This window comes from Catharus ustulatus, chromosome 16, assembly GCF_009819885.2.
Source record: "Catharus ustulatus isolate bCatUst1 chromosome 16, bCatUst1.pri.v2, whole genome shotgun sequence".
Lineage (NCBI taxonomy): Eukaryota > Metazoa > Chordata > Aves > Passeriformes > Turdidae > Catharus > Catharus ustulatus.
The window spans coordinates 8,558,022-8,575,422 of NC_046236.1; the positions used below are offsets into that span (position 1 = coordinate 8,558,022).

At 49.7% G+C, this 17,401-nt stretch overlaps 1 protein-coding gene across 3 annotated transcripts in view; it reads right to left on the minus strand.

Moving 5' to 3' along the window:
- Nucleotides 1–1,521: 1,521 nt before the first annotated feature.
- The window catches only part of SYT17 (synaptotagmin 17), a 34,822-nt gene continuing 18,942 nt past the window's right edge, over nucleotides 1,522–17,401 (minus strand). For all 3 annotated transcript variants that reach the window (XM_033074223.1, XM_033074222.2, XM_033074221.1), the window contains exons 6-8: nucleotides 16,014–16,134; nucleotides 15,212–15,367; nucleotides 1,522–2,643 (exon numbers count right to left, since the gene is read on the minus strand). In XM_033074223.1, coding sequence (XP_032930114.1) covers nucleotides 2,447–2,643; nucleotides 15,212–15,367; nucleotides 16,014–16,134 — 474 coding nt within the window. In that variant the 3' untranslated portion in view covers nucleotides 1,522–2,446. The remainder of the gene's footprint in view (nucleotides 2,644–15,211; nucleotides 15,368–16,013; nucleotides 16,135–17,401) is intronic.

The following is a 17,401-nucleotide window of genomic DNA, read 5'->3' on the forward strand; positions in this document are numbered from 1 at the left end:
AACAAACTATGCAACAGAAATCTTTGAGCATATCAGTCTACTCCCAGAGCACAAATATTCACATTTAAAGAGGGAGCAGAGATCCTGAATAATTTTTATGCTGGTTTCTACCAACCAGACCCATGGCAGCAGCACCAAGCCCCCCGTGGTGCCAGCCCCAGCCCTGAGCCTGGCACAGCAGCTGGCACCAGCTTTGCTGCCAGCACTGGGACAGCACAAGCACGTCGTGCACGCAGTGCCAGCTGGAGCTGCAGCTGCACTCTGGGTTACCTTCCAACTTCACCAAACATGAGATGCACTTCACCTGCTGGCTGCAGACCCAGGAGCGTGGCTGCAATCCATCCCTCCTGCTCCTCTCCCTCCCACACTGTTCTGTGTGCTCTGCAGGCCAGGAGCTCCCCAGTGTGCTTCTGCTCTGCTCTGCTCTTACTGACCTTCCCTCTGGGCACCCTCACCAATTTTGGCATCCTCTGTACATGACTGTTTCTCACTGTGGGACAGATACCTCATGACTTCAAGGACAGGCTCAGGCCAGATTATCCTCTGTTCACATTTCATCCTCACGTGTCTGCTCTCCTGAGAAAGAAGTCTCCTGAGTTCTTTCTGCAGCCCACATGGAAGAACATTCATGTCAACCACGGCCCCTGGCCTGAGCCTTCATGAGGTCCCTCTCCACTGTGATTTTTTGATGAGACAAACCAGGAGGAAGCCAGAGAACAGAGATTTGCCATCAACTTCACTGCAGGACAGAGAAGAAATTTCATGTTGCAGAGAGGCAGGTTAAAATTGATGCCCAGCATCCAGAGTGGGGTCAGAAAGAGGATGGCCCTGGACAGCCCTGCAGGCACCACTGCCCCACTGCTGTGTGCTGCTAACACAGAGCAGCTGAGCTGGAGAGCACCAGGGAGCCAGGTGCCACGGGCAAAGTGCTGAAGGGATGCTGATATCAGAGTCACAACACAGACCTGCCCTGCAGCAGGAAAACCTGGACAGCAGCAGGGATTATTGACCCACACACTGACACCTGCCAAAGCAAGCAATGAGCTTTTTTGGTTTGGATTGTTTTAGTGTGGTTTTGTTTTGTTTTGCTTTTTAAGACTCACCTGTGCCTAACTGTAGCAGCTAAATAACAAACAGAGGTGAAATAGGCATATGTGTTGTTTTTTCCTTTTTAACAATCAAAATATTAGAAGTACAGGAGGTACTGGGGTTTCATTCTGGGCTTCATTTAATGAAGAGAAGAGGGAGATGAGTGCTGCCCATCCTGCCACGTGCCATCTCTCTGCAAGCCCCAGGGTGTTATGTGGGGTCTGGCTGGGAGCCACCATGGCCAGAGCAAGGCATCCAGCTCACTCTCCAGCCTGACCTCCAGCAGCAGCTGCCCAGTTTCTCTCAAACTTCTCCCAATTTATCTGCAGTGAGTAACAACAGGGTAATGCCAACATTTTGGATTTCCTTCTGCCATAAATGTAACTGAAGGAGCTCAACACTAAAGTGAATTCAACGAGCATCACCCCAATCTATGTGGCACAATTAAATAGAATTTTATTTTCAATAAATATACAATCTGCATCATACCAGACAATACACTGTGGAAAAATAAAATGTACAGAAGCAACTGACAGGACAGCTTGACCGTAGCTAAGTTCACTTGGTGACCTGAAGAGCTACCTGGGTAAACACACACAACACAGAAAGAGCCACTGCAGTCTGTGAGAGAATTAAAATTGTGTTTTCTGGGTCTTAACCGCCAAAATCCCTGGAGCAGGTTTTTTTTTTTCTTTTTTTTTGCACAGCACATTTGAAAGGATGCGAGCTGGTTTTCCCAGGACAAATGCTATTGGAAATGTTTATTTTGCTATATCAGCACGGAATCCACTACGCACACAGACTGCTATGGACACTGGCAGGTCACCACTGATGGACACGGGGTCCGTCTGACGTGGGGCCACACGTGTGCCCCAGCACACAAACACACACACTAACAGCAGCTTAACTCTGTTAAAACTAGTACAAGGACAAAACTGCAGTCAGCATCGATTTCACCACAGGTTCTACCGTTTAAAAAAGTATTCTAGCCTAATTACCACGTTCACCAACGAGAGCACACGGGTACTTATATCTCCGAGAGGATGAGCCATGGATTTGGAGCGGAAGGACAGCAGAGGCAGCTCCCAGCTCCTCCACCCTCTCGTGCTTCCCAGGGCAGGTCCGTGCACAGCCGGCCCCGCGCTCCTCCCGCGGGATGCACACGGGGGCAGGCAGCCAGCGGTGCGGCCCCGGGGACAGCTGGACCCGGGGGGACACGGACACTGGGGCCAGCAGGGCCAGCAGGGCGCTGGCAGCCGCTCCAACGCAGCGCTGTGGGGTGTCAGGTGGGGTGTTTCACTCGTCGGCTCGTTTTCATCTCGTCCGCCCGCCCGGCCCGGCCGCGGCCCGGCGCGGCTCATGTCACCTCGAGGGAGGCGGGGGACACGCGGTCGCACTCCTGGCGGGAGCGCAGGCTGTGCCACTGCTCCACGGCCGTGCGGTGCGCGCCCAGCATGCGCCGCCAGTGGTGCGACTCGGGCGCGCCCGTCGAGTACTGCCCCAGCACGATGCGCCCGATGAAGTCGTTGCTGCTCTTCACGTTGTGCCCGTACACTGCGGGGAGCGGAAACACACACTGGTCAGGACAAAAACAGCGCTCGGCCGCCCAGAGCCCTGCCCCAGGAAAGCCGATGTCCTGCAAATGTCCCCGTGCCAGATGCCGGCGTTTGTGGTGTGTAACTCAGTGTCTGAGAAATGTTGGAGAAAAAGGAGCTGGGAAGGAATAAAATTAGCTGTACTGCAGACTGAAATACAATTCAGACAAACAAGACACAAATCCACAGTTACCACGGTATTTACCATGAATAGCTAAAGTAGATTCATAAAATTATTTCAGTTGAATTGAACCTCAAAGATCATCCTATTCCAGCCCTCTGCCGGGGGCAGGGACACCTTTCATTGGAGCAGGCTGCTCAAAGTCCCGTCCAGCCTGGCCTTGAAGGAGAATCACATCGTGTAAAGAAGGCCAAAAGCTGTGCCTGAGCATCATGAAATCACAAAAGCAGCCCAGCAGCCTGAGCCCAGGGAAATGGAGAAGCAGCATTTCAAGCTGCCCTCCTCCCAAAACACATCACACAAAGCACTCCAGTGCCAACCAACAGCCTTCCCTGCTCAGAGACAGGGATTACACATGCCCGGGATGTTTACACCGTAACCATTTGCCATAATTATCACTGCAGCGACTTGTGAAACGTTCAGGAAAGCAACTCAGGGAGAGACATCAACCCAACAGCCTGTGCTTTGGATCAGCCGGTCTCCTGGAACAAAAGATCACAGACAGCAGCAAACCCTAATGATGGGCTGATCTGGGAAAGGCTGAGCACCCCCACCAGACAGGAGCAAAAACACTCTCTGCGTTGCAAACTGAAGCCCTGTCTCAACTCATTAGAAAGTTGAAGCAGTCTTTGCAAGCTGAAGCCAGGATTTCCACAGGCACTGCCTGGAATATTAGTGATTAAAAAATCTCCTCAGGAAAGAGAGGGGTTTATAAGGACAAATGTCTACAGGAGCTCCAAATCCAGCTGGGCTGGTGCAGCCAGAGCATGTTCAGCCTGGCATGGAGCCCCTGCCAGCAGCACCAGCTCTGCAGGGCTGCTGGAAACCACCACTGGCAGCAAAACAGCACCTGGGAACCCCCATGGCATCACCCCGGTGTGTGCACACCCTCACAGGGGGCAGGACACCAAGCACAATGCACTCAACCTCGCTTCTAACCACACACTTTGTGCATTTCCTGTTACAGCACACCCCCAAGTGATCAGCAGTACTTCAACCTGCCCTTCTGCCATCTCCACACTCTGCAAAGCCTGGTTCCTCACCTCTGGACCAGTCTGGGATCTTGCTCTGGGTGACTCAGGCACCACCTGCCAGAGCAGTCCTGAAATCAAGCAGTGCCAGGTAACATCTCATTTTATCTCTTCTGACAGCTCTGACACACAGAGTTTATGGGCAGAAATGCTTCTGCTCACCAAATTACCTGTGGATATTTTAGGTGACAGCAAACCTTCAAATGCCCAACCAATTTGTTCAGATAATTGCTCTAAAAAATGTACCCTGCAACTCAGAGCCCTGTAAGTCTGTCTTCCATCGACATTTAGAAATGATCTGGGGTTCACCACCCCAGCAGGAAGACTGCATCTCTCCTGCCTGTCACCATCAGTTATCCAGGGCTGATGCCATCAGGACGTGCTGCCAAGCAAGTGCCCCTGTCAAGAGGCCAGGCTGGTGTTTTTTGGAAAGGCCACCTTCTGAGGACACAGTCAGGAATTCTAAGCCATCCATCTCCAACTAATACACAGCTTGTCAGGGTTATTAATGAGTTCTCCTGCAAGGCAATGGATCACAGGTGTAGCTAGCAGGACTAAACTAAATGTTTTGCTATGATTTATTAGCCTACAGAAAGCAAATATTGTGATAAAACCACATAAAATTACCAAATTACCCCCAAACCAAAATTTTCAATAGGATTTTTTTTTTGGGTGGGGAGGGGTTGTTTTGTGTTTGTTTTTTTATTTTTTTTTAATTTTGTTTTGTTTAGTTTTGAATTTTGGGGGTTTTGTTTTGTTTGTTTTTTATTTTGTTTGTGTTCATTTGGGGTATTGTGGTTTGGTTGGGGTTTTTTGTTTGGTAAAATGAAGGAAGATGAAGTTTAATCCTGGGAGACAGTACCAAGTAATTTAAACCAAGAAGCCTTACAGGCCATCAATTAATCACAGGATAAATTAACAGTGGAGAAGTACCCCAGGCATACCAATTCTTCAAAAATACTCCATGCCAGGACTGTAAAACAAGCAGGTGTGCTAACTAGGGGCACCTGTTATTCTACTCCTCATCCAAGTATTTTGAATTCTTGTAATGCAACTTGCTAATCTCATTGTGTCAGGTAATTAGCATGCTGAGTCCTTTGGGGTATTAATGGGCTAATTATACAAGCATTGTTGCTTCTATCATTAACTACTGCAGATAGCACAGAGAATTATTGCTGAGGCCAAATGCTTATTCTCACATAGACCATAAGAGGTAACACTAGACTGACCTCAGGTTTACAAACTCTCAGCTTCACCACAGCAGCTTTCTCAAAAGATGAGAGGTCTTTGTGTGCCAAAAATTTAGCTTTACCTGTCAGTTCAGAAGCCTCTTAAACTCAAGGACATGCCTTTCTGGGAGGCTAACTGCTGTATTCCTGCTAAATGGCCAGGATTTACTGAGCAATCTGCTGATGGAGTTCACCAAGCTGTGGAACAGACCTCACCCCAAAAGGGGCTGAGAAAATAAAGAGAAAATTGAGAAAATAAAGCCTTTCCTTTGCTCACATTCAGGAGTACCATTTTCCCTGTTGCTGCCTCCAGTACTTCCAAGAACAGCTTGGAAAGGAGAATGGGAGGAGCCCAAGTGAGCAGCAGGAAGCAGAGACTGGTGTTCCCATCCTGAGCCAGGGACGGGGAGCAGCTCCCCAGCCCCCCTTGGCTGCAGCAATCACTTGGACAGGGGAGGAACCATTTCCTTGGGCACCAGCAAGCACCAGCCCTTGCTGTTTGCACTCAGCTCTGACCCTGAGCCTGTTCCACAGCCCTGCAGCAGCAGCAGCACAGCTGGATGCAGACTCAGAGCCCTGCAGCAGCACAGCTGGATGCAGACTCAGCCCTGCAGCACCCAGGCACAGCAGCGCTGCAGTGCTCAGCACAGCCACAGCTGCTCAGGACCCAGGTGAGCTGCAGGGCTGGCCCTGCCCTGGCTGCCAGGTGCCCTGCTGGTGCTGCAGTGTCTGTGGGGAGCCCTGGGAGCAGGGAAGCTGCTCAGAGCCCTCTGCTTCTGCCCACAGTGGCACACACACCACAGCATTCCCACCTGCACTGGAGCCAATCCCACACAAACTCACACCTTCAGCCTTGTGGGGGGTTAAAAGCTCTTTCTCTTTCCTTCCAGCTTGTTCCACAACAGGTGAAGGTGGAGAAACTCCACGGGCAGCAGCTGAGAACTCTGCCACACTGAGTCCAGCTGAGTGTATGAGTGGACTGAGCTGTGCTCCCTGATGTCTGAACATCCCCTGACAGGGTCTGAAAGGAGCTCACAGTAAATTCCAGATTCAATCTGCCTTTGGCCACAAGGACAGTGACAGCATGGAGCTGCTCAACAGCAGAAAATTAAGTAATTAACATTTGGGATTTTCAGACTGACCCAGACTCTGGTTATGAACTGGTAGATGCTGCTTTCCATGTAAGAAGCATATTTTCCTGACAGAAACGACACACCTGATCTCATGAGCTTTTTCCACTGTCATAGTAATTTATACAATAGCAACATCCATTTCTAGGCCAACAGAACAAAAAGCAATTAAAGAAGCAGAGGTCAAACCAATTCCTTCTGCAGCTGCTCTTCAGAAGGACACATTTGGAAATAGAAAGGCTTCTTAAAAAGACATTCTTTATAATAGAAATGCAGAAATACAGAAGAAAATCGTGTTTACTTTTGTCCATTAAAAGGGTTGAATTCTTGAGGACAAGGTACACGATGTAAATAAAACATTTTCATGTTATGTACTGATTGATGCAGCGCTGCTAAATGATCCCTGTCCAACTGATGGGGGCCTGGGTGCCACATGAAATGTTTATTTGGGGTCCTGCACAGGAGGGGAGGCTGAGCCCCAGCCTGGCTGCCTGCTCCTGCAAGGCTGAGGGCACAGCCATGCCAGGCACTGCCCACCAAGAGCTCTGCCCAGCAGAGCAGTGACTTCCAGGGGATTCAGTGGGATTCCCTTGGAGCTCCAACATCTGGCTCGGGGACAGCTCCAGCCTGAGCTTTCCCTTGTCTCCTACCACCCTCAGTCACAAGGAATCACTTTTTCCCAGTCAGCTGTTTGCCATGGCACTGTGTAATTAAGCCATGAGGCTGCCTGGGTGGCATCAGCCTGGCACCAGATCCAGCCAAAACCTTTCACCTTTCCCTCTCCTTTGCCTCTGCACTGAGACTTGCAAACTGAGTGCTTGTGCAGAGCACAACTGCAGATCTTTGCCATCTGTGAGTTACTGCAATAGTAAAATTTAAGCTGGCATTTCAGAAACTGATTCATCCTTTGATTGGACATATTAGCATCCTTGGAACGACCAGGGAGGAGCACTAAGAAACCTTCCTGAAGCTAACTTCAAGGTGTCATTTACAGGATGGGGACAAGCTTGAACGCTGCAGCTGGGGCCATGAACCATCTGCATCTCCTGCATGCCCTGTGCCAGGTGTGCTGAGCACTTACTCAGCACTTACTCAGCACTTACTCAGTGCTGCACTGCCCAGTACAGCCACACAGCACCTCTGCTGCTGCCTCTCTGGGAGGAGCAGCAGGGGAATCTCTGCACACAATTAACTCTGCTTCAGTCACCTACAATGCCAGCAAAACCGTTTAACTCAGAGAAAAGCAAAACGAGCAAAAACATGCCCAAGGATGTACACAGCAACTGAGGGTCAGAGTCCCCCTGAGGACACAGATCCCAGGGGACTGTGTGGTCTCTTTGGCAGAGCCACAACCCTGTTGGCACTGACCCATCAACACTTCCTGCACTTCCCCTTCAGCCTCAGCACTTGGTGAGGTCTCAGAAAGTGCCCCCTTCACAGACCTGCCCATTCAGGGAGGCAGGAGCCAGAGCCCAGTAGCCAGCCCTTTCTGTGCCCAGCACTGCCTCAGCCAGTGGGGCTGAGCTGCCAGGTTAAGTGGGACTGAAAACTGCTTCTGAACTGCTTGACATCAATATTGAAAGGTTGTTTAGCACAGAGAGGTGCTACGAGGAGCAGCAGCAGCTGTGCTAATGATGCACACTGAGAAGGTCACAGGCATGGCCCAAATCCTGCCCCTTGCTCCTCCAGCATGGCCTGGCATATTTAGTAGGGAGGAGAGAAAGCACGGGAGAAGATGCCAAGGCTTCCTATTTATCAGTTCAATCTCCACAGGGTCTGATGGGCACGTCAAACTCCTTCCAGCCTTGCCCTGTGTGCCCAGTCCCTGCAGGAGCTGCACCTGCCCAGCCCCAGAGGGAACTGGAGCTGCTGGAGAGCACAGCCACACACAGAGCCAGCACCCAGCTGCTGCCCCAGGGGACAGACTCTGGAGACCCCCAGGGCAGCCCCTGTGCCCTGCCTGGGCTCCCTGCACCCCAAACCAGGTGTTTGCCTGACCACAGTCTGCTCTCAGACAGGGAGGGCAAAGTCCTGCAGCAGACAGCAGGGACCCAGCTGCAGAGAAAGTGAAAATGCACAAGTGTGCCTTGCAGAGACCTCAGGGGCGGGGATGACACCTCATGAAATTACCTCATCAGGAGAAACTGGAATCATGGGCTGGATGCATCTATCACAGCAGCCCAGAGGATACTGAAAAGGATTATCTATGGCTGGCTTTTCCCACTTCCAGTTCCCCGTTTTTAAAACTTGCATCTTAAATCTCTGCACTGTGAATCCCAGATCCAACAAAGCACACAGATGACTTCATGCATATTTACACACCTCTCACATGAGGCTGCAGCAGCAGAGCCACACAGACACAGGCAGGGACAGCCGTGCAGGAGAGGTGGCCTCTGCCTGCATCATCATCCATCTCCTGTGACACTTCTAGACACTGCTCTGCTGCCCACAGCAGCTCCTGCCACCCAGACTGTTCTTCACTTGATACACAGCCAGATTATGGCCTTGCAAGATGTTTGAACAATTCCTTTCACTACAGTGTGAGCCAAACAAGATGAAGGGCTGAGGGCAGGAGAGCCAGGACGCTGCTTAAATGAAGGGACTGGGCAAAAGGAGCAAGCACCTATCATCAGCCTGGGGAGAGGAGGGTTTAGGAGAAAAAGATTATAAAAAGATTTCAGAGAACTCCAGGACAGGCAGTTTCTGCCACATCAGATGCAGTATATTTATTAACTACAGTCAGGCCACTTGATGAATTTAATTTTGCCTGCTAAGCAAGCAACAGATCAGATCAGGGAGCATCAGCATCTTGTTGCTCTCACCCTGATTAATGGCATTTCACTCCTCCTCGTTAAAGCAGTCAGTCTGCTGCAAAAAGCCAAATCCAACCCCAGAGCATCTTTCCTGAGTGACCCCAAAACAGGACTGGGCCTGCAGGACCCCCTCCAGCATCTCTGAGCTGCTCCAGGCTGACCAACAGCACCGGCCATGGGGAGCAGCAAGTCACAGAGGGGACTGAGGATGGAGAGCAGTGGGGCCCCTTCCCCTCCCAGAGGGGTTTGTACATCTGAGAATGCAAACAGAGCCGCTGGGAAGAGGCTCTGCCAGGGTCTGCCCTGCTAGCACAGCTCCCTGAGCTCCTCTCCTGTGCCCTCCCAGGTGCTGGGCCACCTTGTGTGTCCACCAGAGCTGGAGCTGGTGCCTCCTGCCCAGCCAGGAGCTCACTGCTGGCCCCACACCTGCCATGGACCATATGGTGTCTGCTGCATAAATCAATGAAGTGTTTTATAACACCAGACACAAAGGCCAAATTCTGATCTAAATTAAACAGGTATAAATCCCCAGAAAACACAGTGCTGACATCAGTGGGTTTTTTCCCTTTTTTTCTCCTTTGGCTAAGATAGGATTACACAGGTTTAATCAGGGATTAGATTTTGCTTCTGAGCTCCAGATATGGGAAATATACAGACAGTCCAATACTTCCAAAAGACATGTCTAATAGATGACAAGAAACAATTTTCTAGCAGTGAGTTACCTAATTATCCATCCAAGAGTTGTTATGGTGCCCAATGTGATAATATTTCAAAAGAGAATCCACTTCCTCCTCCTGCATTCCAGCATGGGAAAAACCAGTTTAATTTCCCTCATATATTAGAGATTTCTTCCTTATATCTGTGTGCAAAAGACAAAGTGCCTGAATGTTTGCCAAGAGGAGAAAGGAGAGATGAGCAAGTCAAAATGCAGATGTGTGATGACTCCAGACACATGGTGGTTTCTATCCCAACAGCAGCTAGAGGTGATGCTGGTATCTCAAGGTCACACTTCCACATAGCCAGGAAAATCAAATATTTCTGGAGGAAGCCTCAGGACAAAAACTTTATCAGCCTTCAACCTGCTCAGCTAATTGGGACATTTGGAAATCAGTCTGTTAATTAAAAAAATACTACTAAAAAGCCCCACTAGCTGTGCATCTTGTTGAAACAGGCAGCACTGCTTCAAAAAGAAAACATTTCAGCAGCACTGCTTCAAAAAGAAAACACTTCAATGAAAGCAACCCAATACCCAGAACTACATCATTATCAATACACACCAACAATTACTTTTTTTCCCCCTTTCAAAATACAAACTTCATTAAATGGTCCCCATATTTTCCTAAAGGCCAACTGAAAATGAGCCAACAGAGGAGCCAGGTATACTGCTATAGAATAGCAATCTGTTATTTTAATCAAGTACTGCCTATTAACTGGAAGTTAATTAGAGCCCTGGAATAAAGCATTAAAGTTATCCAGGGGTCTGGAGACATTTGTTACAGCACTTGGGGCATGGAGGTGGCTGATAGCATTGCCAGGGCCCCTCTGCTGCAGCCATTGAAACCACAGCTCTGCAAAGTCTCAACACTCCCTCAGGAACAAAATTATTAAAAAAAAAAATTTTAAAAGGAAAAATTGGTTCTAAATCTTTACAGAAAACAGAGACATTGCCAATTTTTAAAACACATTGAAAAGTTAGGAGTATCACCAAACCCAGCAGAAGACAGAGTGCCTGTGAGCTGCACCCTCAGCCACGACTGACCGTGGAGATGTCACCAGTGAGGGTCACACACAAATCAAGGTCAATCTCTCCACCAACAAGCACATCCTGTCCCAGGCAGAGCATCCTGCCCTTGAGATTGCAGACAGGAAGGGAGCAGTGGGATAAGCCCCAGCACTGCTCTCCATCAGCCCCAGTGCTGTCCCAGCTCAGCTGCGCTCTCAGCCAGGGCAGGAGGAAAAGCAGATTTTACCTCTCCAACTGCACAGAGTACCCAGAGCATGGAGATGATTTCTGTCTCTTTGGGGACTCTACTGGTGTCACAAGCCCTAAAGATCCTGCCATGCAAACATGTCCAAGAGCTCATTTAAGCAGAGAAAGACACACAGCCAGCAGAAGGACCTGGGGGAGACAAACATCCCCTAACTGTGAGGGCTGAAGGTTGTCTTTATGGTAAGTGATGAAAAGATGCTAAGGAGTCACTGGGACAGTTTGCCCTGGTGCTGCTGGTTTTTATTGGGCCATCTGGGCTTTACTGCAGTGCAAACAGCATTACTGACAATTGTTATTAACAACATTATAATCATTAACAAAATACTACAGTGCTCAGGTTTCAGGTGTTGTCTGCCTTCCTGCTGCACAGCCCAAGCTTTCTGACAGGCTGAGATTCAGAGGACAGCCCAAAATCCCTCAGTGGAGAGAGCACAGGGTCTCTGGGTGCCCATCATCCAGCCCTCCCAAGCACAGAGGCTGCACTTGCATCTCAAATACTCCTTTTTCTTCATGGAAATGACCCTGGGCAGCAGCTGCCAGTGCTGCTATCGGGGCCAAACTCCACCTTTCCCTTGCCACGAGAGTAACTAACACCTTTGTTCACAGGTGTACATGGCCAGGAGAACACCCTGCCTGCCTTTCAGAGCTGCCTCACTCCTCTGCAGGAGGTGAGCCCATGACCTGCCTGCACTCAAGCAGATGGCACATGGGGGATATGTGTCAGGTTGCCAAAAAAGCCCCAGAAAGTGGAAAAAAGAACCACCCAAAAGAGTGCACTTCTGTCACAATATGTGTATGGCTGGTCATTACCTAGACAACATGTTTGATGAAGTAAATGAAAATCAAACATCCTCTCCACCAGCTGTTGCCTCACTCATCTTTTTTTTTTTTTTTTATTTTTTTCGGTCAGTACATTAGACTTGTTGTTATGAGTATCAGTGGCTTTCCTGGTTTCAGCCTCTTTTGGGGAAAAGCTGTGAACAATACCTGCAGCAGCAACCCTGAGCCTGGATGCTTTTTCCTGGAGAGGACATTTCCACCAGAGCTCATCCCACCTCATTCTGGGCACTGAACTGGGACACTGAGTTAGTGACAGCTCCAGCAAGCACTGGGGAAGGAACAGAGGGGAAGGCAGGAAGACAGCTGGTCCAAGGTGTCCTGCACCAGTGTGGAAGGAAAAGCATTTTGGTCTGTAAATACCAATAACTTAGTATGGAATCCTTGTGTGCCTAAGGAGGAGGAAAGGTCAGAGAACCAGCCCAATGACCCCCTCCTCCAACCCTGGCTAATGCAGAGCTCTTCTGTGCACATCACCCTGGAGGGCCCCTCCCCAAATCCAGCTGTGCCTGCTCTGCTCTGGAGTTCAGGGACAGTGCTTTACCATCTTCACTGTTTGCACACACAATCCTTGCTAAATCACAGCAAAACAGGAGAAATCCATTCCAGAGTGCACTGAACACAGCTTGATTCAAGATGCACAGGAGAAAAACACACCAGGGTAAAACAAAATTAATCTTCCTTAGTCTGGACAGTGCCTTACTTTGCAGGGTACCAGCCCCACTGGGAGCCAGGAGCCCCAGCTGATGGAACTGGCAGAGCTCCAGGGCTTTCCAGTGAAGCCAAGCCAGTGTAAAGACAGCTGCAGATTGGGTCCAAAATACAAAGCCACAATAAAGGTTCCTTTAAATTATTGAAGGCACACTCACTTTTGGCTCCCATGACTGCTTTTACAGCTCTCTCTCTCTCTCTCCATTCAAAGCATCATCACCCACCCTTCAAGCAGAATTATTTTGCTTTTCAATTGGACTTTGACTCAACAGCAAATTTAATTAACTGACCTAATGGACTAGAGATGGGGATTAGAAGAGAAAAGAAATAAAAGACAATTCCAAACAAAACACACAATAGAAAGAAACACCACTGCAGCAAAAAATAACCCCAAAGCACCTAAGTTAAAAAAACAACAAAACAAAACTACACCCCTGCTATGCAGAGATGTAAAACAGAACTCCTCACATTGCAAGATACCCAAACTGCCAGGCATTTGTTCTTGATTGAAGAAGACCCCAAAGCCTTTCACGAGTCCTTAAGCTGCACAATAATGCAGGGTGACAAGAAGGAGCTCTGTGGGGAACACCACAACCCCCTCCCAGGACTTCAGAAACTCATTTCAGCAGAGCCCCACGGATGCACACAGGAATGAACTGGTGCTGCCCTCCCTGTTGGGGATACACCTCCACACGAGGAGCAAATCTGTCCCTTGGATGAGCACTGAATGTGGCTCAGCATTGTCAGCACACCACGGCTGCCCATGGCAGACAGAGCAGGCACTGACCCAGCAGAAGGCTGTCCACACAAAATCACGACCAGCAGCCCTGGCCCAGCTCTCTGTTGGCTGCACCAAGCACACATCTCACACCAGAGTGTCCCAGGCACAGCAGCAGCACCAGCCCAGCTCCATGCCATGCTGCACCTCACCCTTCAGTCCAGGGAAACCTGGCCCCACTGCTCCTCCCAAAGCTCTGCACCTTCCTGTCCAGCCTTGGAGCTGCTGGGGACATTTCTGGCCTGGGAGTATTTATTGCAAAGTTCAAAGCAAGCAATATGTCACTCAGAAAATGAAGCCTCACTTAGGAGGCTCGGCGCTGAAATCCGATTGCGTGACATAGGGTGATGAATCAGCCAAGTTCCCATTGGCTCATTTGGGAATACACCCCTTGCACAGGAAAAAAAATACTCAGAGATCCACTCATTGATCCTAACTTCATTCACTGTGGTGAGGAGCAGAGTGCTCCCCTCACCCTCCCAACTGCAGAGCTGCTATTCTGCCTCCTCTGCTTCCAGCAGGGAAAGGGGAACACAAAGAACCGAGTGATTCACACCTGTCACAGGATCACCTGGTGGAAGCTTCCAAGAGCAAATTCATCCCTGCACATGCAAGGTGCAGTCAGGGTGACATGCATGCAAAGCAGTGATTAATTATAGGTGTTTTGTTGAGGAAATTTCTGAGCATGAAGGGCAAAATTTAAATTGCTAATCAGCATCACTTTTTGTTATAACATGTTTGAAAACAAACTAATGGGTTGGAATAGCTCCTTGAACCAGCTTTGACACCTGTATCTTCCACGTAAAAAGTAAAATTAAAAAATACTTCAAAATACATCCTTTCAGAAGCAGATTCTTTTCATCAAAAGAAATGGTGGGTAATGGGTGGAAAGTTACCAAAAAAATGTGTTTGTGAAGCATGAGAGCCCAATGTGGTAAAAGAGTGTGGGCCCCACCACCCAGCCCCTCTGCTCCTTCAGAGGGCAACAAGGTCTGACCCTGCTCCTGATGGTACCTGAGCTCCAAGGGGGGGTGAATTCATGGCCTGGGAGGGAACCCCACCCTTCCAGGGCTCCCTGCAGCCCTGCTCCAGGCTTTTATGGTGGGAAAAGGCAGAGAATGCCACCAGCCTCAGCAGCTCCCTGGCCTAGGACTGCAGCCCACCAGAGTATCCCTGCACTCTGCCACTCCTGCTCACAGCACCAGGCTCTTCTGCCTGTCTTCATGCCTCCAGAACAAATAGAGGAGTTTCAGAAACTGTTTCAAACAGAGCTCTCGAGTGAGGTCAGCCCTGAGCCTGCCTGTGGTCCCCAGGCTCTGGGCTGTGTCTGTGTCCATCCCAGCTGTGCCATGCAGGGCTTGGCTCTGAGTCCAGCCCTTTGGAAACAAAGGCACGAGCAAGCCCTACTCACAGAACAGCTGGGATCAGTGTGCAACCTTTAGAGGCATCCTCTCAAACACATCAAGTACCAAAAGCTGTTTTGCCATTGCCTGGACTCTGTGATTGTTCACTACTGCCCTCTCATTTTCTCAGGTTTGACTTTATGCCCAAGTTGGGGGCCACTGAGCAGGGCAGTTAAGTCTCCTCCTCTTCCTCTGCACAGAAGCATTTCACATGGGACTGGCTCCCAGCCAGATCCACGGGCTGGGTGGCAATGCTGGGGACAGCTTCTGCAGAGCACAGAGTGCTAATGAGGCTCCCCAGGAGACCCCAGTGATGGGCACTCCTTGCAGGGTGGGACAAGCAGCCTGCTGCACACCCACAACTGCTGCTTTGCTCACCTCAGAGCCACCCACAGCCCTGCCAAGCCAACACCACCACAGTTACCTGTGAACACCAGGCTGGCATTCTCCAGCTCCTCCTGGGGAACCTTGAAGCTGAAGGACTCATTGTAGAAGGGATCTATCGTGCCCCGCATGCAGGAGGTCTTCTTGGTTTTTGTTAATTTTAATCCGTGAACAAGCTGGATTTTCACAAAGGGATCTGCCAAAAAGCACAAAGCACAGGCTCTGTGTTACAGGGGTCATAACCCAGCACCCCTGTTCACGAGGGCTGGGATGGGATGGGCTGTGCTTTGGAAACGGCAGGGATTTGTACCCCACGCTGCTCCCAGAGATCTGCAGTGGGGACAAAAGTCAGGCAGCTGGATTAAAAACAGTCCCTGCCAAAACCACAGTTAATGTCAGCCTTGACAGAGACCAAGCTTACTGCTCTTTTTGGAAAATGCCAATATTGTGGCAGCAGCAGAGGCTGGGGCAGGAAGATGGAAAAGCCACCTGAGGACAGAGGCACAAAGCAGCTCCCAGCAGCGTGCTCAGAGCCAGCAGGGAGCAATGCCCATGGCTGCCTTACAGAGCACAGCACAGGGATCAAAGCTCCTGGTTCCTCACCTCAGCCTGCCTCAGAGATCTTTAAATTTGGCAAACCCTCCGTTGTATCTCAGGGCAAGTGTTCCAAATGCTTTCATTATTGTTGTCTCTACATACAAGACAGACATCCAGAGCCTTGTATTAACAGGAACTGAGCATCAAATCCCCCTGGGTCCCCCACAAATTGCAGCCTCACTCATCTGCTTTAAAGGCACACATAATCTGTGCATGGGTAATGTGAGAAATGCACTGCCCTTTACCTGAACCTTGGCTCATATCTGTCTGAAGAAGCTGTTTGGCTCTAATGATGTCCACGTTCAGTCTTCCTGCACTTGGTAGGTAGTTTAGTGACAGCAGCAGCTCTCCCAGCTCCACTTCATTCTGCAGGGAAAAGAGAATGTGGAGATTTAGAACAGAGCTCAGAGGGGAGGAGAAGGGAGAGAAATTAAATAAATCCCATTTGTCTAAGTGCCTGAAAAATGAATTTTAGTCACGCTCTGAGCTGCAACCAAGGACCATCTGTGGTACCTCGTGCTAGGCGGAAACAAGAAACCATCCCTAGACGAAGATGTTTCTGTAATCACCAATCCTGCACCAGCCTCCCTGCAGCCATGCAAAGAAGACCCATGAGGAGGCAGGGCTACAAGGTCAGTACTTCCACCTGCTCCATTTTTAATGGTTCCAGGTAGTTCTGATCTTACCAATGTGCAGAACACAGACCCACTGGTGATGACACTCTCTTTCCTCCCCAGCTCCCAAGGACCCCAGCACCACTTGGGAAGTTCAGACATGCAGTGGTTAATGCATCCCTGGGTCACAGCAAGGCAGTTCAGAGGAGACATCCCCTTGGCACCTACCAGAGACCATGGCACAGCCTGGCTGTGCCCCTGCTGTTCACCAGCCTGCACCATGGCCACAGCTCCACATCAGTGCAGCCATCCTTTCTTTTGTTTTATGATGCCTAAGGCTAGTAACTAAAGAGCTGGAGAGCTCACATCACTGCTCCTCAGATGTAAGGGTTTAAAATAACCTCTCCCCCCTTGCCATGACCTGGCTCTGAACTGTCAGATGCAAAATACGCACACTGAAACAACTCTGGAGACTGCAAACACAGCCAGTCCAGGCAGGGAATTGATCCATCTGCCTAGTGCCAGGTCCACGCAGGAGTGCAGAGCTATGCTTCATCCCAAATAGTCAAACAGCCCAAAACCAACCTAGATCAGTGTCAGAGCCCATTCCCAAGAGGAAATGGAGCTGCAGTGGAATTGCAATCACAACAAAAAGCTTAAACATCTTTACCGATGCCCCAAATATTAGATTACAGAAACCAGAGACTATGGGTAGACAGTAAAGTAAAAGCTCTCAGAGCAGCCACAGCCTGAAGTGACCAAAGAACCAGGCTCATCAGCAGATGGGCCAGCACACCAGGCACAATCCCTGGCCAAGACAGCAGAGGCTCAGGGAAACTGAGGCTGGGGCTGCTGGCAAACCCCACCAGGAAAAGCATCTGATTTCTTAACTCAAATTCCTTTTGTCACAGCACCTTGTGGGTCACATTGTGGGGCAGTATTGTGACTGCACAGCACACACACTCACATTCACCACATTCATTTTCTTTTTTGCTACAGTATTCCTGCCTCACCCAGAA